General features: G+C 35.9%; 2 protein-coding genes across 3 annotated transcripts in view; both read right to left on the reverse strand.

Moving 5' to 3' along the window:
• Positions 1 to 501: 501 nt before the first annotated feature.
• Positions 502 to 13,733, reverse strand: LOC127843687 (uncharacterized). The gene is made up of 3 exons (XM_052373405.1): positions 13,669 to 13,733; positions 2,446 to 4,429; positions 502 to 1,692 (listed from the first exon to the last, which is right to left on the reverse strand). The coding sequence occupies exon 2, from the start codon at positions 4,404 to 4,406 to the stop codon at positions 3,156 to 3,158; it is 1,251 nt and encodes a 416-aa protein (XP_052229365.1). The 5' UTR covers positions 4,407 to 4,429; positions 13,669 to 13,733; the 3' UTR covers positions 502 to 1,692; positions 2,446 to 3,155.
• A 4,932-nt stretch (positions 13,734 to 18,665) lies between these two features.
• The window catches only part of LOC127843686 (uncharacterized), a 28,704-nt gene continuing 23,318 nt past the window's right edge, over positions 18,666 to 24,051 (reverse strand). For both annotated transcript variants that reach the window (XM_052373402.1, XM_052373404.1), the window contains exon 9: positions 18,666 to 24,032. In XM_052373402.1, the coding sequence (XP_052229362.1) occupies positions 23,543 to 24,032 (490 nt within the window). In that variant the 3' untranslated portion in view covers positions 18,666 to 23,542. The remainder of the gene's footprint in view (positions 24,033 to 24,051) is intronic.

The raw sequence follows: 24,051 nt of genomic DNA on the forward strand, positions 1-24,051 counted from the left end.
TGCTCTTGTTTATAGGTTGGTTCATGTTGGTAAACAAGTATGCAAAATATGAAAGCAATATGTCAAGGGACAAAGAAAATATTTGGGGTAGTACGAAAACTTTAACATTTGCACGCTAACGCTAACGCAGACGCTCATGGCCGGGGTGAGTAGGATAGCTCCACTATATATATTTCATATATAATAGTCGAGCTAAAAATTGAGCAGATTAACATATACAATAGAAAAATTTGCAGAGTGTTTTTGCCTTGCAGGCATGTGTTTGTCAGATAAAGAAACTGGTAACGTTTCTCCTCAGGCTCGATATTAACCAGTTGTTCTCGAAACAAATAGTGTGCATATCGTGCGCTAATAAACAAGTCAATTTTGGCGATAAGTTATGAACGCGGCATTGTCGAACAATGGTTAGGACAAGCTACTTTGCGCTGCGAGTTTGTACAACATTTAGTTTCAACATCATGATACAGAAGACGGTGAATAAATACAAGGAATGACCAACTGTATGTTTTAAAAAACTTTTTGTTTGGTTTATTTTCCTTAAAATGCTTACATTGAACTACGAAAAATCTTTGTCCAAAACTTAAACAAATAAAACTTAAATATTGATGAATGCAATAAAACAAATCAAGTAAAATAAGTATCCGCATAGTTGTCTTAACAAGAAGTACATGTTATAGTAACCGCATAGTTGTCTTAACAAGAAGTACATGTTATAGTATCCGCATAGTTGTCTTAACAAGAAGTACATGTTATAGTATCCGCATAGTTGTCTTAACAAGAAGTACATGTTATAGTATCCGCATAGTTGTCTTAACAAGAAGTACATGTTATTTAAAACTAAAATAAAAGACTAAAACATAGAAACACCGACTGTCTAACAAAATTACAAGAACAATACTTGCATGTCAATGGTATACAGCACAGTAACTTTTAAACCGAAAACACTAAAGAAAGGTGTCACAGACACTGATGCTCCGACACAAAAATGTTTGGACACAAACATATATTCTAAATATTCTATAAAGTCTAAAGTGGACAACAAAACCGATGGCTGTGGTTGCAGTAAAAGTGCTTTTCTTAATGTTCATCTATACATTCAGGAGAGTGAGCTGTGAAAGTTTGAGCAACAAAAGCCAGTTAGAGGAGCTGAAAACACACAATTGTAGGATTACATGAGTACATGTATATCATACAGACAAAAACAGACAAAGGGACATTGTTATGCCAAAACTCGTCTCTTGAAAAATTCATTACTTTTAGGGCATCTGCACATTAAGGTTATTCAACTATGGGCGAGTTTGAGCGAGATCCACCCAATAGCTAGAGGAGTTTAAAACGCCAACATTTGGGATTATATATGCCATGGTAGCCATACGTCGATCGACACCAATAATGTCATTAAACTGTGAAAGTTTGAGCGAGCGCAATCCACCAATTTATTTAAGAGAACTATAACACACGAAATTTGGGATTTTATATTCAAAAGTGACAATGGCATAGTGGTAAAACAGACAAAGGGCTGTAATTCAGCAAAATCTCGTCCCAGCAATACTTCATTTCTTTACGATCATTTGCACATTTAGGTCATTCAACTGAGCCACATTTAGAGAGATAAACACAATGTTTAAAGAGGAGTTGACAACACAATCTTCAGGATCTTTCGACGGACAAGACGGACAGACAAATGCAATTCTAACAAGATGCGTTTGTGAAACACAATGTCCCCCTATATGACGTTTGACCTTGTAGGATGACCTTGACCTTGACCCTTCACCACTCAAAATGTGCAGCTCCATGAGATACACATGCATTTCAAATATAAAATTGCTAGCTTCAATATTGCAGAAGTGGCATTACATGAGCAATTTTGACCCATATATTTGACCTTGAAGGATGACCTTGACCTTGACCTTTCACCACTCAAAATGTGCAGCTCCATGAGATACACATGCATGCAAAATATCAAGTTGCTATCTTCAATATTGCAAAAGTATTCATAAAATAAGTGATTTGGGCCACATATATTTGACCTCTGACCTTGAAGAATGACCTTGACCTTTCACCACTCAAAATATCAAGTTGCTATGTTCAATATTGCAAAAGTACTCATCCTTTCACCACTCAAAATGTGCAGCTCAATGAGATGCACATGCATGCCAAATATCAAGTTGCTATCTTGAATATTGAAATACTGCAAAAGTGTACATTAAATTAGCGATTTTGACCCATATATTTGACCTTTGACCTTGAAGGATGACCTTGACCTTGAGCTTTCACCACTCAAAATGTGCAGCTCGATGAGATACATATGCATGCCAAATATCAAGTTGCTATCTTCAATATTGCAAAAGTTATTGCAAATGTTAAAGTTGGCGCAAACAGACAGACAGACCAACCAACAGGCAGGGCAAAAACAATATGTCCCCCACTACTATAGTGGGGGACATAAAAATAAAATGCCTCCCACTTGGCGGACACATTTAAGGAAAATACAAGCAAGTGTATGTTATATAGATATCATCTGAAGCACGGTAAAAACACATCTTCTAAGACAAACAAATTCGGCTAAAATAAAAGTTAATGATCGCAAACAAATAACAAACAAACACCAGATTCAAATGAAAAATCGTTTGTGTAAACTCATAATTATGCTCATGAGCTTGCCAAGACTATGTCAAAAATAGCTTGAAATTAGCAGAAGTTAGAAGCTAAACATTTAGTAAAAATTACTTCTATAATGTCTAACTTCACTTCAGATGGCAGTTAAAATAGCAAGCATACACAGATAAATGTATGTACATGTAATGTAATAAGAAATTGAGCATATCAAAATAGGTATTTCTGAATGTTCAAGTTCTATCAATTTAAATTGTGCGGATTTTTTTAAAAATCTTTGCTGTAAATAGCTGTCACATCACGATTAATTATTTTACCACGTAACAACAAATAAGTAAATCATTCCTTGACATAAATGCTAAATAATTCTTTTTCATGTCCAAACATGTAATAATTATTCGAGATTTCATGTAACATCATAATCAAACATGAGCATGGAACACTTGACTGTGAAAGTATAAAAATGACAAAGAAGAATATAACTTGATATTATACTTCTATATAATTTTACTCCATCCAAAGTTCTCATATTATTACGATCAACGATTTTGCTTCCTATATGACTTTGTTTTACGACTGCTTTTTAAGGCTTTTGAGGCATGCGTCTTCTTTTTCTTCAGCTTTGTTTTCGATGACAAATCATTTGATTTATTCGCGTTGTCAAGCTTTACATTAGATTTCTGCGTGGTTTTCGCCGAACATGTTTTCACTGGCATATAACACTTGTACAATTGAGTAACGTCCAAAACTATTCCATCTTTTAAAACTCTTACAACATGAGGATTATCCCCAAACACGCCATCTTGCATCTGATACAATGTATTTTGCCTATGGAGACGATCTTCTTTCAACTCTACTAGCAATGTTTCTGGGTAGGTTGGCTTCCTGTAAACACTTAAAGACTGTGTAGTGTTTTCTGGTTTCACGCGCTTTATAGCTTTTCCACCACTAGTTTTTGAGAGTGATTTGTTGTATTTCTCTTTACCACAAGGAAACGCAAGCTTTATCAGTTCCCAATTTCCATCAGTTCTTAAATTATACATGTAAATATGACCATTAGAGTCAGCAAATGTTTGGCCTTGCTTGAAAACCTTTGGGATATCTTCACTTTCTCTGTCTGCTGTGATACTCTCTATATTACAATCATTAATTGACACTCTTCCAGAAGCTGCTTCCAATTCATGCCAAATTTTTACTGAACTAATGTCATTACCAACAAAACTACTCTTTATGGTTTCGTTTGCGATACACGCTGAATTATACAAACCTTTATTCTGCTCACAAGCACCAATAATGTCAAATCTACAACAAACATTTATATCAACATGCTGATTATAAATGATGTTCATGTTTTCATCAACTGTCATTCGATTCTCATCTACAACACTCACAATACTATTGTCTGGTTCTGCAGAAGGAACATTATCACCATCAGTGATTTCAATCCCATTCCAGCAAGTTAAGTCTCTGTACCCTGGTTTGTCTTGACTTTCATCTGTACAAGCATTATCTGACTCATTGGTGGCTGTAAAATTATTATCAATATTAAACCATTCTACTATTTTCCCTTCAACTGATATAGGACTATAATTTCTATTGCAATGACTCAAATTGAATTCTTTGTTAGGTGACCGCGTAGGGCTTATAGGATAAAATAATTCTCTAGTTTCGTTTATTTTGATTAAGTCATCAACATTGTACTGAGTGTATTCAGTCGTATTGCCAGTGGTGACATTATTTTTATCAGTGTTACACGTACACTGATGATATTCATTCAACTTCAAATCCATGTTTTCTCGTCTACTGTAACATCCTGAAACAGTGTTGCGCAAAATTAGACTGACGTCAAATAAGCCCATCAATTTTTTTGCCCACTTGGTAAAAGTACCGGCACCAGCCCAATTGGGAAAAATAAGCGCAAATTCGCGCCGTGAAGTCTTCATATATGGAAATTGGTGTATTTGATTTTTTTGCTCCCAAATACTTTAAAATGGATGAAAAAGTGTTGTCAAGTTGTCAATATTATATTTACTTAGGTTCAAGCCATAGGGCTGCATAGGGAAACTTACTAAATGATGCATTTTGTTTATATAAAAAACATTAGTTTTTTTTTGGAAACCTTTAATTGAGATTTTATTGACAGCAATTGGGAAATTTGCAGTGTTTTCCTAATTGGGAAAGTGCCTTTTTCCGGTAAAAAGAGAGCTGAAGCCTATACAATTTAATTTAAACAATAAATATACATGGTACAAGCAAAATTACTGAATGTTAGTATGACCTTGAACCAAACACATTAGGATAGATATACAAGCAAATGTGCTTAATATGGTATTTACTGATCATCACTACCGTCAATATTCTTGCAGGAATTTTTCTGCCTATTTTGGGAAAAGGAGTCTGACCAAATTGGGATTTTTTTATCGACAAAATTGTCCATTTTGGGAATGTTTGCTTCGATGAAACGGCTCATTTTGGGAAAACATTGTGAATTTATCATGCTTAAATATGTCAGTGGTTTAACAAATAAATTTGTTTTTATTTGTTATTTTGTCTTCTTTCAATATTGGGCATGATCAACGTTTATTCAAGTACTGCAATTTTGTTTTTCAGTTACAGTTACACTCTGAGATAACTGTACAGTCAAAAACTTATAGGCTTATACAGTAGCAGATATTTTATACCAGAACAAACACTGGCTAGTCACACAAGTTACAGCTTTTTTTCCACTGCTTTCTGTTTTTGAAAGCATCACACAGCTCCTCCAATGTTTTGTCATTCAGATCTACCCTTCAATGCAGGCAAGCATCAGATGAGTAAGTTTGGTTTGTGTGAATGTGCTGCTTAATGGGGAGCACAGCAGGTTCATGGTGCTGAATCCTCGCTCAACCACAGCAGTGCTTGTTGGTATGATACACATCAGCTGGACATTAATAATCTAATAACTAACAAGGGACAAAATTGTCACAAAACCAGGTTTTTATTGTGAAAAAAAATCTGATAAAGAGAGACAACTCAAACTGAACTTTTGAAATGAACAAACAAAATTAACCCCCTTTGTAAGTTTGTTTTTAAAAATAAATCTATTTTTAGTCGTGGCGACCTTGACATTGGAGATATTGACGTGATTCTTTCGTGCGACACACTGTCCCATGATGGTGAACAAATGTGCCAAATGATTTTTAAATCTCATAATGAATGACATAGTTATAGCCCAGACAAGCTCATTTATGGCTATTTTTTACCTTTGAACTCAAAGTGTGACCTTAACCTTGGAGATATTGACGTAATATTTTCGCCCGACACACCGTCTAACGATGGTTAACAAATGTGCCAAATGATTTTAAAATCTCACAATGAACGACAAAGTTATGGCCCGGACAAGCTTGTTCCGCCCGCCCGCCCTCCAGCCAGCCCGCCAGCCAGCCCGCCCGCAATCGCCAATCTAATAACCAGTTTTTTCCTTCGGAAAACCTGGTTAATAATCATTAGTCATTAGACACTTGTTTCTAAAACAAGGGCTGTTTGTAAAACATGCATGCCCCCCATATGGGCTCTCCGTTGTAGTGACAGCCATTGTGTGAATATGTTTGTTGTCACTGTGACCATGACCTTTGACGTAGTGACCTGAAAATCAATAGGGGTCATCTTCCAGTCATGATCAATGTACCTATTAAGTTTCATGATCCTAGCCATAAGCGTTCTTGAGTTATCATCCAGAAACCATTTTACTATTTTGGGTCACCATGACCTTGACCTTTGACCTAGTAACCTCAAAATCAATAGGGGTCATCTGCGAGTCATGATCAATGTACCTATGAAGTTTCATTATCGTAGCCATTAGCGTTCTTGAGTTATCATCCGGAAACCATTTTACTATTTCAGGTCACTGTGACCTTGACGTTTGATATAGTGACCTGAAAATCAATAGAGGTCAACTGCAAGTCATGATCAATCTACCTATCAAGTTTCATGATCCTAGGCATAAGCGTTCTTGAGTTATCATCCGGAAACCATTTTACTATTTTGGGTCACCGTGACATTGACCTTTGACCTAGTGACCTGAAAATGAATAGGGGTCATCTGCGAGTCATTATCAATGTACCTATGAAGTTTCATGATCCTAGGCATAAGCGTTCTTGAGTTATCATCCGGAAACCATTTTACTATTTCGGGTCTACGTGACCTTGACCTTTGACCTAAGTGACCTGAAAATCAAAAAGGGTCATCTGCCAGCCATTATCAATCTACCTACGAAGTTTCATGATCCTAGGCATAAGCGTTCTTGGGTTATCATCCGGAAACCATTTTACTATTTCGGGTCACTGTGACCTTGACCTTTGACCTAGTGACCTGAAAATCAATAGGGGTCATCTGCGAGTCATGATCAATCTACCTATCAAGTTTCATGATCCTAGGCCTAAGCGTTCTTGAGTTATCATCCGGAAACCATTTTACTATTTCTGCTCACTGTGACTTTGACCTTTGACCTAGTGAGCTGAAAATCATTAGGGGTCATCTGCGAGTCATGATCAATCTACCTATTAAGTTTCATGATCCTACGCCTAAGCGTTCTTGAGTTATCGTCCGGAAACCATTTTACTATTTCGGGTCATCGTGACCTTGACCTTTGACCTAGTGACCTCAAAATAAATAGGGGTTATCTGCGAGTCATGATCAATGTACCTATGAAGTTTCATGATCCTAGGCCCAAGCGTTCTTGAGTTATCATCCCGAAACCACCTGGTGGACGGACCGACCGACAGACTGACTGACATGTGCAAAGCAATATACCCCCTCTTCTTCGAAGGGGGGCATAAAAAATAAAAAACAATTTTTTTATTTTTTTTCGGAAATTGGGAATTTTGATTTCCGGAGGCGCAGACAGTGCTGAAAAACCCCTGTCTTGTAACCATAGCAACTGCAACTGGTGTGGAATTTTTCACGGCATAGCTGTCCAACCCAGGTTCAGGCTGTCAAGTGACCTTTTTTCAAAAAGTAGGAAAAAATAGGAACTACTTTTGCAAGAAAAGTAGGAAAAAAGTAGGAAAAAGTAGGAACTTTTCCCTCAAAAGTAGGAATACATAATACTTATTTTTTAGACACAGGTCCAGGAAACATAGCTTGAAACAGAGCAGGAGTGCCATCACATGTTCTGTATGGATACCCACTTGAAGCTACCTTAAGGGCCCAGAAGATTTCAGCCTTTTGTACCTGTTCCTTGTGTGATGGATGTACTTGCATACAGATAGATTTATCCCCACAACCCTGAGAGCTGCTTGGCTTTTGGGCACTTCCAAACAAACGCTTTTGTGAATTATCATGCATGTATTTCATGTTTTCCTTGTGTTTTTATCCATCTGCATGACTTATAAGTTGATTAGCACCAGAATTACTACAAGATGGACTTCATTCAGACAGTACAATATCTTGCAAACTCATTACCGGTATCTCTCTTGCACCATGATCCCAGTGTTTTTCCACTGTTGTCCAACTTCTCCATCCATGAAGGGTTAAACTTTGTTTTCCCACTAGGAATTTTAGCACTTATAGTGTATCTATGATAATTAAGTTTCAAGCAAAGCTACCCTGATAAAGAAGTATACATGTAATTAGATGCTGTTCATTTTGGTGTATCATCAAATAAGTGGTTAGAGGTCTTCTGTGTATGGATATAAAAATGGTAATTATATTGTGCATGTTATATCCTTAAGCAGAAGACCAAATTTATTTAGTGATACACCAACTTGTTGTACAAGATTAATACTAGTATATAAAGCAGTGTAAATGCTCTGCTACAGCTACATTGTGAAACCTTTAAATTGACAATAGGGTGCAGTTATAATGACTTAAGTTACATTCAAAATGACTGGTCATTGCAGAGCAGATTATGCAACTGGAGATAGGACCTTATCACCTGACATCTTTTATGACAGCATTGATTGGGCAATGAAACAGTTGCACTACATTGTTTATTCCACTTTCAAATAATGGCTTTTACATTATTGATGACTTTGCGGGAGTGTAATAATGCCGTTTAATAATTTTAATACTTCGCTTTAACACCTTGAAGTTACCTCACTAGCTATGGCATCATTAGACAAGAATTGTGTTTGTCCGAAACACAATGCCCACTATTGCGCAGCTTTGAAATAAAATTTCAATATATCATTTGGCAGGTTTAGAAATTATCTCCCTTTTAAAGCTTATTACTTCCCTTGGATTGCATTTTTTAACTTTTGACCTTGAAGGATGACCTTCACCTTTCACCACTCAAAATGTGCAGCTTCATGAGATACACATGCATGCCAAATATCAAGTTGCTATCTTCAATATTGCAAAAGTTATGGCCCATATTAAAGTTTTCGGACGGACACACACACACAGACAGACAGACGAACGGACTGACAGTACAACTGCAATATGCCACCCTACCGGGAGCATAAAAATGTATCAGGGCATTTAGGCTCTGTGCATTTATCTTTAATTACTAAACATGATGTACCTATGATATCAATAGAACATCATATCCGTTGTCATGTAATACAGAATTTATTACATTATATTTGTAAATGATGAAAACTCGGCAAAGCATCAGTTTTAACTTTTTTCCAATAACTTGTGTAATAAATTCCATATTACATAACCACTCATACAATACATGTATCTCTATATCTCTACATTCCAAACAGCAATATCATGTAAGCATGCATAAGGTTTGGTCAAATTGTTGTCAATGGAAACAAAATAAAACTGGAATAAACAATGGGTTCCCTCAGCTCTTGCATCACTGGGAACTGTGTAAGGTAGTGAAGTCTGCAGTGTACAAATGCTAAGGAAGTAAACAAGGCACTATTGTTACTTCAAAAAAAAACTTGTCAATAATTTTAAAAGTTACATAAGAAATAAATATTTATGCTCCTGAAGAGGTGCTAGCAGACAGTCAGCATGGGTTGTCAGGTCTCATCTAGATGAATGCACATTAACAGGGATACAGTCATGCCATAGATTCATTCATCCTGCAAGTTTACTAAATAAACTCTTAAAAAAAATAAATTCTCCATTGAAAATGAAAAAGTAGGAATAGTAGGAAGATTTGGTAAAAAAATAGGAAAAAGTAGGATCCTGATGAAAAAGTAGGAAATAGTAGGAAAAAGTATGACCGCTTGACAGCCTGCAGGTTGTTACATAAATTGACATTTATCAACAGACTATGAATTGTAAAAAAATCTCGCCAATAGGTCTGAATGAAAAACTGGAGTTTTCGCATATGTTTAAAACAACTAAACTGAGCAATAGAAAATGTTCTGCCTTGACCCCAAAACGTATTAAATTGTACTATGAAACTGGTATTATCTTAGCTGTGCAGTATAGCAGACATACAGAAAGACGTAAGGAAATACTTGGTCCAATATTTACCGAAATAAATTATACAAAATGTGTGTTAATCAAATTTTTAGTAATTCCTTTGTAGTTACCATTTAAAAATTGTGTGTTACGATATTAAATGATTTGAACTTTCCATTATTTTAATATATTTAAACATACATTTACCAATCGAACTACATTCCCTGATGCAATACCAATGGGTACACAAGTTATATAAACTGATAAATGTGAACTATTTTGGGCCCGATTTATTTTGCTTACAAATGATATACTGCATGTAATTTATACTAGTAAGCAGTCAGGGCCTTCGTTTTGCCGTTTTTAGAGCCGAAATTCGGCCCCATTCCCCCTTAAAATAGTATACTTTTTTCCCCTATTTCAGCTTAAAATTCCCCCCTCCAATTTTTTTTTTAATTACTTGTATACCTATGTTGCCAGCTGGTATCGTGCTATCAACCTTTGATTAAATGTATATTTATGTAAATTACATTAAAATATAGCATTTTTAAGTGTTGAATGGTTGGTGAAAAGATCTTCTAAAATTCCCCTTTTACACCCAAAACAACGTGAAATTCCCCCCTCTAAGGGCCCCGGCCCCAATCACCCAACGTGTAGCAAGGGCCCTGGCAGTTTATGACAGTTGTATATTCATGAGCTATGTTTCATAAATTAATGAAACCTCTACCGGTAATATCCTAAATTGCAGCATAGTTATGGCATATTTATTTGTGAAAAACGTGGTTATCTTTGCAAGTGATGCTGGAACTTAACCCTTTGCATGCTGGGAAATTTGTCGTCTGCTAAAATGTCGTCTGCTGAATTTTTAAAATTAGCATTTTCTTCAATTTTTTTTTTCAAAGAATACTATCAGAATAGCAAACAGTTTGGATCCTGATGAGACGCCACGTTCTGTGGCGTCTCATCAGGATCTTAACTGTTTGCAAAGGCCTTCAAAATCCGGTTCCCGCACGGAAAGGGTTAAACTTAGTGCGGAAAAACTAAAAAGTGTTTCTATTGTTTTGTTCAATGATACATCAGAGGCAATTTGTATGCTCAAAATTTGCGGAACCATTATGCCTTTATTTTTGAGAAACATTTTGTTAAATGACTTTTCTGAGGGGAGATAAAAACACCGGTGTGCTTACATCCTAAATATTTTACTTGTTACACCTCATTTGCTCCCATAGTTCCAATATAAGGAATTTATGTATAAATACATACCAAATTAATCAAGCTTTATCAATATTTTGGTTAACAAGAGCACCGCATAACGGGTGCCACGCTCGGCTGCGAAGATTGTCAGATTTTTTTTTTATAGGTCACAGTGACCTTGACCTTTGACCCAAAATGGGTGTGGCGTGTAGAACTCATCAAGGTGCATCTACATATGAAGTTTCAAAGTTGTAGGTGGAAGCACTTTAATTTTAGAGGCAATGTTAAGGTTTTTGTTAAAGTTTTATATTAGAGGTCCCAGTGACCTTGACCTTTGACCTTGTGACCCAAAAATGGTTGTGGCATGTAGAACTCATCAAGGTGCAACTATATGAAGTTTCAAAATTGTAGGTGGAAGCACTTTTGATTTTAGAGCCTATGTTAAAGTTTGATATTAGAGGTCACAGTTACCTTGAACTTTGACCTAGTGACCCAAAAATGGGTGAGTCGTGTAGAACTCATCAAGGTGCATCTACATATGAAGTTTCAAAGTTGTAGGTGGAAGCACTTTGATTTTAGAGCCAATGTTAAAGTTTTAGCACGACACCTACGGCGGACGGCAGGCTAGCTGGCTATGACAAAAGCTCGGGGTTTCTCCGAAAACAGCCTCGCTAATAAAAATGAATTCAGTATTAATCGGTAAATGGTTCTGAAGAAAATGGGGGAAATTTTGAGGTTTGGCAACTTTGAATGTCTGAGAATCCTTAAATATACGGTAAACGTTTCTTAAACTTTGATTTTGAATGCAGGATACCATAGCAATACGAAATATTTGAAGAACACAAACTCAAAATGTCGCATTACAGTTCTAAAACTTTAAGAGTATGTAGATATATTGCGGCTATGGATTGTATAGAATATCATCCCACATTCATCAACAAAGCATCATCCCACATTCATCAACAAAGAATCAGAATTGTGGCCTCTAGAATTATGAATATTAACAAGGCATTTCTAAGATTAAGTCTGGTGAGATAATTTTTAGACGCACCTGATCCAGATTATGTGTTATACACACCCGAAAAACCAGATATGCTGTGAAAAGTTTGATGTGCTAGGAAAAGTTGCTGATAGATTTCGATGAATTTCGGAAGGGTAAGTAAATCCAGTTCTATAATTGTTTAAAGGCATTTTTGAATATAAATATATTTTGGTGTATGCAAAGGAGGTATTACCATGTATGTTAGAAAAATCATGTTTATTATTATTCAGGATTTATTGAAAAATGGCTATTTAAAGTTGAGGATGCAAGGAATTGTCCCATATTTAGCACTTTACTTTTGTAAATTCAACAACTGCTGAGTTTTTAGGTAGTCCATATAAACGGACTCCCAGAGCCTTTGATAATTTTTGCTATGGCAGCTCTGGGAGTCCATATTCACTCGTTCATAAAGACAAGAGCAAATCTGCGCACAGATTTCGTGCGCATAACTAAACAGATGGTGTTCGAGACAAATTGAGGAAAATAATGAATAAACTTCAGAAACATGTTGAATTTACCTAAATGGCAACCTACAGATGTTATCCTTTGCATGCAACATATAAAAACACGACGATGTTTCAACACACTTTTCTCGCTGACATGTTTATGTTTAAATTTGAATCAGTGTATTCTGTATCGAATACCACATCGCTATCGACTTTATAGGCTCCAACACATAACCTGACGTGCAAAATATTGGTGTACTGCAACCTAGCCAATATTGGGTCGAATTTCCAATATGGCGGATACAGTGTACGAAAGAAAAACTTAGTCGATAAAAAACAATTATTTCTTGCTTTAATGGTACCATTTGGATGGGTTTGTGGTTTAGACAGGTAAACTTTAATAAGTTCTTGCAGTTTCAGTGTTCCTTAACCCTTGCATTGTTAATAACATTTTGCACCCATGGACAAGAGAGAGTGCATTGCAACTCTCAGCAGCCCATTGGGCTATAAACCTGAGAGTTGAATTATTGCAACTAAGTTTTTAGGCAACATCATCAGCAAAAGTGACACATTAGTCGAGATGAGATTAACAACATGCAAACTCCCAATAAAGAAAAGCCCAATCTGGTCACTTCAACGTACCTTACATAATTAGTATTTCAACAAAAGATATCATACTCATAGGAGGGCATTCAATATATTTTTGAGGATAAATTTTGTTTAATTTTTAAGAACAGAGATAAACTTATCTACAATAAATAACTTGCTCCGTTTTGAATATAAATTAATTATTTAATAAATATTTGAGAATTGATTGACAATAAAACCAATGTCAACTCTTAAATACTGGGCATCCGAAAATAAATGTCCGAATTGTATGTCATATTCATTTTACACAAATTAACATGTAACAACAATATGTCAGCAAGTTTTGTTCTATGAAACGAGGATTATTATTTGCCGTGTTTTATTGTTTGTTCTACTGCATATAAATCACTTTAAAATTCCTTAAAGTTGGACACTTACACTTGGCTTTAAATTTTGCCACTGAAAACCCGAGTCTAAGTAAAAGCCGAAAACTTTAATCGTCACAGAACTCTTGTCTGCAGATCCTGTATTGATCACGTAATGATGATCGGTGAGTCTTAGAGTGTAAATAACGTTTTTTAAACTTACTGAATAACTATATGGTCAGATTACGGTACTGACTATTAGTAATTGGTAAGGAAGTAAACGGGTAGTCATGGGCGTCCGCATGAATTTTCCTGGGTGGGGGGGGGGAATTTTCCTGGGCCGTAGGCGTAGAATTTTTTTAGAATAAGGCCAGATAATGGTGCATCATGAAGTATATCTGGAAGGTTACGAGTTAGGATTTGGAATTGATAAATTGACTGAATTGGAGTAGGTTATACATATTTTTCTCTCCTTTAATCATAGTGGCTTTTCTCATATAGAATCTAAGACGCACATAGGGACTGTGAAAGCAAAACTTAAGAATTTCAGAGAGAGCCCTAAGAAAAGACGGCTAGTTCCGAACACACCATTGTAAAGCGAAACAATGTGGACTGCTAAGTAAAAAAGCATACGAATCTTTGCTAACCATTTCATCGAAATACGCCGTCAGTTAAAATATATAGCGCAAAACGAACAGAATACGAACGAACGATAGACTGCACATCAGCTATGGACGGCAAGTGAAACGGCGACATTTGTGATAACGCTCCACCTAATAGCCAAATATTTGTCCATTTTAGAGCCCGTTACGCAAGCACTTCAGGCGGTTCAATTAGACATAACCGGTGTCAAAAAAACACGTTGATAATCTAACATCGATGTTCACCGATCATCTTGAAAATGCGGATTCGATGTTTGCGGAGGATATATTCGGTCCGGCATTAACAACAGCCGAAAACATTGGTGTTACAATGACAATACCACGGCAATCATGTTGCCGTCAAGTACACCGAGCAAATGTTGGTGGAACCAGTGAAGAATACTATCGACGCACGATTTATATTTCGTACATGGACTCGCTGATCCAGTCTCTAGGAAGCCGATTTTCATAATCTAATATGCCTGCGTTCATGTTATATCAACTCCACCCGAACCACATCAAAATTTCAATCGAACAACAGGAATCCATCAAACAAAATGAGTAAGATTTTGTTGACTTGGTAAAAAAACGGATTTGTTTCCTGTCGTGCGTTTGGTGATGATCATTTTATTAACCCTGCCCCCACCACTTGTACGGTTAAACGTTCATTTAGCACGCTGAGACGAGTCAAGACATGGCTAAGATCCACCATGTCCGACGACAGGCTCTCAGGATTATGTATGATGAGGTTCACAGTAATCAGATCAACACTGACAGGAATATTTTTATTTAAAAAATCATCGAGAAATTCGGCAGAGGCCCACATCGCCTTCACTTCCTATTTAGGGACTAAAAAATATATATTGTTAATAAATTGACTTCTCCGCGCAAATGAAGCATGTTTAAAACAATTGTTTGAGAGTTAGTAAATTGTGCAATAACCGCATTCATGACTTGTTTACATGTAAATGTGAGTTGATGTTGGTGTGAAACTAACCAGGGGTCATTCTGACCCAAATTGTTCAATTCAGGAATAATAATGGTACATGTATAGATTTTTCCATATTCAACTACTTTTTCGCTCATCGATTTTCCATGGGGGTCAGCTGACCCCATTTGCCCCTATGTGCAGACGCCCATATGTATGTCGCTATTAGGTGATTTTAACCTATCTTACCGCCCTTTTTCACTTGCACTGGTATGGCAAGCGGTTCGACGCATAATCCCAAGAAACTAGGTTTCTCATGAAAACCTAGGTTCTCAGAATAAGAACCTAGGTTCTCAGAATGAGAACCTAGGTTCTCGCTTGAAGATTGCACATGGCTTCAAGAACCCAAGTTTTCAAATGAGAACCTAGGTGTTCTCATGAGAAACTAGGTTCTCAATTGAAAACCTTGGTTCTCATGAGAACCTAGGTTCTCATGAAAAATTAGTTTCTTGGGATTATGCGTCGAACTGCTTGCCATATCCGTGGTTTATATTTTGGAACCATAGATTCTCTGAGAACCTATGTTTTCAGAGAACATAGATTCTCATGATAACCTAGGTTCTCATTATAAGAACCAAGGTTCTCATAGAACATATGTTCTCATGAGAACCTATGTTCTTTGAAAACCTAGGTTCTCTGAGAACCTAGGTTCTCTGAAAACCTAGGTTCTCTAAAAACCTAGGTTCTCTGAGAACCTTCTCAGACCGATGTCGACCGATTACTTTACTAATTTCATTCCTCAAGAAGTTTCCTACAAGTTTCGTATAATATTACTGAGCATTGTCTGAACATTGTTCAAAAAATGTTCTTGGGGAGTAACATTCACGGTTTCACGCATATTTCTTATAATTTAACACATATGCCGCCAGCTTTTACCAAGTAATAGGTGACAACTGGAGGTTAATTATGGCATGCGGTACGACGCATAATCCCAAGAAACTAGGTTTCTCATGAGAACCTAGGTTCTCATGAGAAACTAGGTTTATGAAATCCCAAGAAACCAGGTTTCTCATGAGAACCTAGGTTTTTATGAGAACCTAGGTTCTCATTGAAATCCTTAGTTTAAGCTTGAGAACCTAGGTTCTCATGAGAAACTAGGTTTTTCATGAGAAACTAGGTTCTCATAGACACATAGAACTTAGGTACTTATTCGTTTGACTCGGAGTCATTTAGGGTCTCTAAGGTAGTTTCAACGCGTATTATCTAGAGGTGGAATATCTTGTTTAACGGCTTTGTCTGAACAGGAGGATTTTCGTACAGTGCGTTAAGAACAGAGTAGTCAGGCTTCTCAAATTCGTGTTTTAACACGTTACATCACGGCACATTACGGAATATTTCGAAAATGTCGTAATCAATACTATCACAAGACTGACAGGCATTGACCTGTCATTTAAATGAAAACACAACACTTCTGTTCAAAAACTCCCCGCCGGCATGGCCAATTAAGTATATCTAGTCGTTTTAAGGTCTACGTAGCATAACACATTGCCGAACAACAATTGTGCTTGCAATTAATTTGCTTAAACTAGGCTCGTCCAAAAATGCAAGTGCAGTGGTTGAGCTGAATGGCAATCGTATAATTATTTTATCGATCGCAAATGAGATGGAAAACAAGGGTACTGGCTCTTCCGTCTACAATCAGTATGAAGCCTTCATGACTGTTCTGTGTGCCGAAAATCCAGCTGCATACCTTGGAAACGGGGCGTAATGCAAGTGCGTAGTGTCTTTCGCATAAACTTTGCGTCCCTGACGTAAACGCGGCGGCTTTACGTTTGGTAAAGAGACACAAGATTGTAAATCGGCTCTCAAAATATTCGGCGAAGTCGAAATTGCTTTGATCTAAATAATGACTAATTGCAATTTCTAACAAGAGCTTGTCACAGTAGTGCCAAATCCCCGCCGAAATGTGTTTGTTTGTTTGACATTTGTTTTAGAGAGCAGAATAACATTTGTAAAACATGGCACCTGTGTCATCTTTTTATATTTAAAGCATCAATTAGTTATATAGTGTTGGAGGTATGCTGTAGAGAATAAAATATATGGAAATGAAAGAAAGGGAGGTAATTAAAAAAGAAGATTATAAACAGTTACTGTTCTTGATCACTGTATTTTTCCTTAAACTCATCTATTTATTTTACAGTGAATACTTCAGTGTTCAAATTAAAATATTATTTTAAATACGATTTAAGGGAGATATTAAAAATTGAAAAGCTAAAATACTTACAATGAAATTAAAGCTAATTTAAAATTATAAATAAATAAAATAAAAATAATAAAATTAAGAAAATTCAAATACTACGACGGAAAGAGTTATGGTTCAAGTTCACTGCACTTCTCCTACTTGCCATCTGTTTATATTTCAAGTAAATCCCTTCAGTAGATTTAGAGTTATGCTCCGGACAAAAGTTTACTTTGAAATTAAATAAAGGGAGATAATTAAACAACTAAGGTAGAAAGCGTTATGGTTCTTAGTCACTGCACTTCTCCTACTTGCCATCTGTTTATATTTCAAGTTTCAATTAAATCCCTTCAGTTGATTTGGAGTTTTGCTCCGGACAAAAATTCACTTTGAAATTAAATAAAGGGAGATAATTCAAAAACTAAGGTAGATAGTTATGGTTCTTAGTCACTGCCTTTCTCCTACTTGCCATCTGTTAATATATTATAAGTTTCAAGTAAATCCCTTCAGATATAGAGTTATGCTCCAGACAAAAATTTACTTTGAAATTAAATAAAGGGAGATAATTAAAAACAAAGTTAGATAGAGTTATGGTTCTTAGTCATTGCACTTCTACTACTTGTCATCTGTTTTTATTTCAAGTTTCAAGTAAATCCCTTCAGTAGATTTAGAGTTATGCTCCGGTCAAAAATTTACTTTGAAATATTATATGAGATAATTAAAAAATTAAGGTAGATAGAGTTATGGTTCTTGGTCACTGCACTTCTCTTAGTTGCCATCTGTTTATATTTCAAGTTTCCAGTAAATCCTTCAGTAGATTTGGAGTTATGCTCTGGATAAAGTTTCGGACCGAAAGACGGACAGATGGACGGGACCAATTACTATATCCCCTCCAAAGCTCATTTCAAAATTCAAGCGCGCTGGCAAGTGGAAAGCACTGGTTCATCACAATTCGTTTCCGATGAAGACCAGTTTTATGGTGCCAATCGCGAAAGTGGGAACGTAGCATAAGCAAATTAAACATACCAGTGTGTTAACATAAATACAGGATGCTATATTAAATATCAATTATAATTTGTGGCAAACAATTAATTTCTGTAGGATTTCTATTCTAATTGTATATTATAAATAAATTATGTTAACAGTATTTTGATAATTTTAACTAAGACTTTTTTAGAGCTGGCTTGGCTGTCGTTACGACCATTTTTTAAACATATTCATGCATGCAGATAAGGAGCGTAAACAAAGACACCGCAAATAGCTTATTTTCGCATGTTTATTTATTAACAGTTGTGTAAAGAACAAAATTAATACTCAGCTAGATTAATGTCAAGACAGACATATTTTGAACACATCGTGTGGTTAATTATAAAATGCTAGGAGATTGTACATTTATCATGTAAAAAATTTAACAAAATATGATTTTAATACTTTACAACACTGTTCCAAAATGTTTTAAAACTATCTTATTAAGTGTACTTAGTATGTAACATGTTCGTACACAGCATATAAAACTCAGTAAGTAACTTGTTAGACTACAATTTTTCACATTTTGTATGTAATTTGCTAGTAAACAGCATACCAGCACTATTTTAGTTCAACAGCACTAATGCACCTGCACTAATTAATACCACTACAACTGGATGACTGTGATATGTTTCTTTAAACAAGAGCACCGCCTTGCGGGTGCAGACCGCTCATCTATTTTCTTTTTAAAGGTGAAGGGGGGGGGGGAAGGGGGGGGGGGGCACGGGCGATGGTTTGGGTGGAGTCTATTGTGGTATGTCAGGTAAGAGTAGTTTTGTCAAAATATCAATCAAATCTAATCATAAATAAAGAAGTTATGGCAATTTTAGCAAAATTTAATAATTTGACCTTGAGAGTCAAGGTCATTCAAAGGTCAAGGTAAAATTCAACTTGCCAGGTACAGTAACCTCATGTCATAGCATGAAAGTATTTGAAGTTTGAAAACAATAGCCTTGATACTTAAGAAGTAAAGTGGATCGAAACACAAAATTTAACCATATATTCAAAGTTACTAAGTCAAAAAAGGGCCATAATTCCGTAAAAATGACATCCAGAGTTATGCAACTTGTCCTTTTACTGTACCCTTATGATAGTTTGCGAGTGTTCCAAGTATGAAAGCAATATCTATGATACTTTAGGGGTAAAGTGGACCAAAACACAAAACTTAAGCAAACTTTCAATTTTCTAAGTATAAAGGGCCCATAATTCAGTCCAAATGCCAGTCAGAGTTACATAACTTTGCCTGCACAGTCCCCTTACGATAGTTAGTAAGTGTTGCAAGTATGAAAGCAATAGCTTTGATACTGTAGGATTAAAGTGGACCTAAACACAAAACATAACCAAATTTTCAATTTTCTAAGTATAAAAAGGGCACATAATTCTGTCAAAATGCCAGTCAGAGTTACATTACTTTGCCTGCACAGTCCCCTTATGATAGTTAGTAAGTGTTGCAAGTATGAAAGCAATAGCTTTGATACTTAAGGAATAAAATGGACCTAAACACAAAACTTAACCAAAATTTTCAATTTTCTAAGTATAAAAAGGGCACATAATTCTGTCAAAATGCACGCCAGAGTTATCTAACTTTGCCTGCCCAATCCCCTCATGATAGTAAGTAAGTGTACCAAGTTTGAATGCAATAGCATTGATACTTTCTGAAAAAAGTGGACCTAAACGCAAAACTTAACCAAAATTTTCAATTTTCTAAGTATAAAAAGGGCACATAATTCAGTCAAAATGCATGCCAGAGTTATCTTACTTTGCCTGCCAAGTCCCCTCATGATAGTAAGTAAGTGTACCAAGTTTGAATGCAATGGCATTGATACTTTCTGAGAAAATTGGACCTAAACGCAAAACTTAACCGGACGCCAACGCCGACGCCAAGGTGATGACAATAGCTCATAATTTTTTTTCAAAAAATAGATGAGCTAAAAAATGCTAAAAAAACTCATAACAGAGATATTGAAATTATTTTTTTTAATATTCCAATCAGAAAATAAATAAATATACAAAATGATAAATAACCTGTTTTCACTTATTAGTAAAGTTGTCAAGAATGTTGTCTGATAGTTCAGCCTTGTTTTGGGAGAACGGGGCTACATGATGTGGGTAAGTGTTGTACAAGGGCACTAGTCAATAGCAAGTTTCTGTCAGGAAAGGTGATGCAGACAAGTTTACTGAATTATGTGCCCTTGTGGATGCAGGCCCCATGACATGCCTTCATACCCATATTAATTGAACCACTGAACCACAATTACTTGCATAGTTCAAATCAGCTAATTATAGAGTTCTTTATAACATGAATATAGATATGTATACATAAGCACTAATCAGAGTACTGCGTCAAAAAGGGGAATAAAGTTTACAAGGTATAAACCAACACAAAATTCCATTCCATTCAAAAGAAAACTTGCTCTTAGTTTAAACAGAACTTGTTTTAACAAAGCTATTATTGATCACAGTAACCATTTTTGTAAAAAATATGAAAACAAAACTGGTTATTTCAAGAAGGATTTTGAGAACTTATTTTAATCAAGTTTTAATACATGTACTTTTACATAAATAATGAATTAAGTATGCACCACAACAGAACAAGAACATGTGAAAGTATGGACTTTCTTTCAATGTGACACAGGGCTGATACAGCAGACATTAAATAACCGTGCTGAATTTCTCATTAAAAAAGCATTGTTTTCCCAATAATTTCTCAGGAAATCCGTATATAAATAAATACAATTGTTGTGCTATAACGATTAGTTAGGAATAAGCTCTAAAGTATATATTTTTTCTATTTTTAAGCATGATAAACCTGTATTTGCACTCGACTGCAAACTTGAAATAAAAACAATAATTCTTTAAAAAAAATTTAATGTGAAAACCTTTATGTTTAAAGGATTATACATAGTTAATTCAGTTAATTAGTGGTAAAGCCTCTCTGTCATAATAGTCAAATACATGTATTGCATTAGAGAACTCTTTAAACATTGGAAGATGACTTCTGTTTGTTTCTTGCACGGTTATCAAAGGGTAATGGGCACACTTTCCCTGTCAACAGTCAAAGTAAAGATACAAAGTAATCAGCACATGGTAAACAGCACATTTTCATACAGTGACTATTGAAAGCAACAAGTAAAATACATTATATTCCCCATAAAACATAATTTAAAGTTTAACACAGGGTTCCCAGCTTTTTGTATGAACAAAATTCCCCGATTTTTCCCTGATGGAAAATAAAAATTCCAGTATCATAATTTCGACCTATTTTTTGTTTTAGACACCCTCAATAAACAGCAGTAGCAGACATAACTAAGCTACATGTATACTACAAAGCTACCATAGTTATGCAGAGGAATCGATTTGCTGTTTTAATTGTATGGACTTCTTGACACAAGTCAGGAAAGTCTGACCAAACACAATTCCCTGGTTTTTCCCTGATTTCAGGAGCTTTTCCCTAATTCCCTGAATTGAAAAAGTGAAAGTCTTTTTCCAGGTTTTCCCGGATTTCCAGGTTAGCTGGGAACCCTGAGTTATTAACAATAACAGAAGGCTCAGGACTGCATAATCATAAAGTTTGCATTACACAAGTAAGAATAATGGAATATTGGCATTTTCAGCACAATGTACTGCACAAATAACCTTCACATGCTAAAGCAAGAATCTCGGATGATAATGCTGTATGTCAATTTCAACAAGATGGCCAAGTTTTCCATAAAGCTCTCAGCGCTAACCTGAGTTCAACTTTAAATTATTTGAGTCGCGTTTAGAGAAAACTGGGCTTAATGCTTGTGCGTAATACTTTCCGCTTTAATAGTATTTTTCGTTTAAAGGAATCCCTTTTTACCAAAAATCTAGTTTAAGCGGAAAGTGTCGTCCATGATTAGCCTGTGCGTACTGCACAGGCTAATCTGGGACGACACTTTACGCACATGCATTATGCCCAGTTTTCTCAGAACACAACACATTTATCTAGCGACCTCGTAGTTCACCAGGTTCTTCATGTGACCCAGATTCAAACTGCGCCCAGATAAGTTAACCCTTTGCATTCTGGGAAATTTGTCGTCTGCTAAAATGTTGTCTGCTGAATTTCTAAAATTAGCATTTTCTTCGATTTTTTTCAAAGAATACTATCAGAATAGCAAACAGTTTGGATCCTGATGAGACGTCTCATCTGGATCCAAACTGTTTGCAAAGGCCTTCAAAATTCGGTTCCAGCACTGAAAGAGTTAAAGATAAACATTCAGATTAAGTTCCATCATATTGAGTCTGAAGACTTAACTAAGGCCTCCAGTGTGAAGATGTTTCTATGATTTGATCTTGAGAGCTTGTTTCTGAGCCCACTTTCAAAATTCCCTTGGCTAAATATTGTCAAGATTCTGAAAAAGTTTTATCAGTGTGGTTTCTTATGAAGGATGTTATAAGATTTGACCATTAACCTAAATTTTTACCCCATCTATTCCAAGTTCCAACATGGCTTATTTTTAGACAAGAAAAACATCCTGACCAAGTTTCAAGAAGCTTGAGCCAAAACTGTGGCCACCAGGTTAAAGTTGAGACAATCCACAACACACAACATTTGACTGATCACAATACCTCATCTTGAGCATATCACGGTCACCCAAAAAATAAATAAAACTGTACTTTTTTTTTTTTTGCATTTTTCCTGTATTTACATTTTCTTTTATGTACACAATGCACTATTTGGCATTTAAAATGGTTCCTAAAATACTTGTTTTAGTCATAATGAACTATTTGGTTTCCTTTTAAAATGAAACAACAAAAATAAATGTTTGGAAACAAATTAAAAACAACAATAATTTAAATAGTTCTGATATTGTTATGATATAATTACACTTTTTTTTATAATAAAACCCACTAAAAACATAGCCTGCAAAAATAGTTAAGTGTTTTCATCAATTTATTATGGTTAACAGAATCCCATCAAAAGTTATTGGATAGCAACATTTATGACTTTCATTTTGGAGTCATAGAAAAGTTTGACTAGTGATCATTTGGCAATTACAAAATAACATTGCACTTTCTAGGCCACAGATCAATGACAATGTCTACCAATTGCACTTTTCGGACAAGAGAACAACAATATCAGCAACAATCTCTACCAATTGCACTTTTCAGGCAAGAGATCTTTATTTAAAACAAAGTCAAAGTCCTCATTCCATCCAGCATTTACAGCATTTAACTGCTGAGGTCCTGACAACTGTCTCCCAAGCGCTGCCACGACCTCCCCACTCGGACGCCTGGCCCGACCTCTCCCAATGCTCGGTCTACAGTCTCCAAGTGCCGCTATATCCAGAGGCACAGAGGTGGAACGTCTCAAGCCCCTTCCAATCGGAGCGAAGGAATTGTCATTTGGATTCCCTGTACAGACTGGTCCATCTGTGGCCTTATACCCAACAGCTGCTGTGCTGCCCTGACTGAGATTACGCCCCCTGCCCCTCCCCCTGACTGGAGGCTTGCCAGTGACAAGGGGCTGGATCAGACTGACCACACCTCCACGCACGCTCACGTCACATTTCTGGTCCAGATTCGGCTCACAGTTCGAATTAGAGTTTATCTCACTACATGCAGTGTTCTCCACAAAATCCCTAAAAAAGATAAAAAACA

This window comes from Dreissena polymorpha, chromosome 9, assembly GCF_020536995.1.
Source record: "Dreissena polymorpha isolate Duluth1 chromosome 9, UMN_Dpol_1.0, whole genome shotgun sequence".
Lineage (NCBI taxonomy): Eukaryota > Metazoa > Mollusca > Bivalvia > Myida > Dreissenidae > Dreissena > Dreissena polymorpha.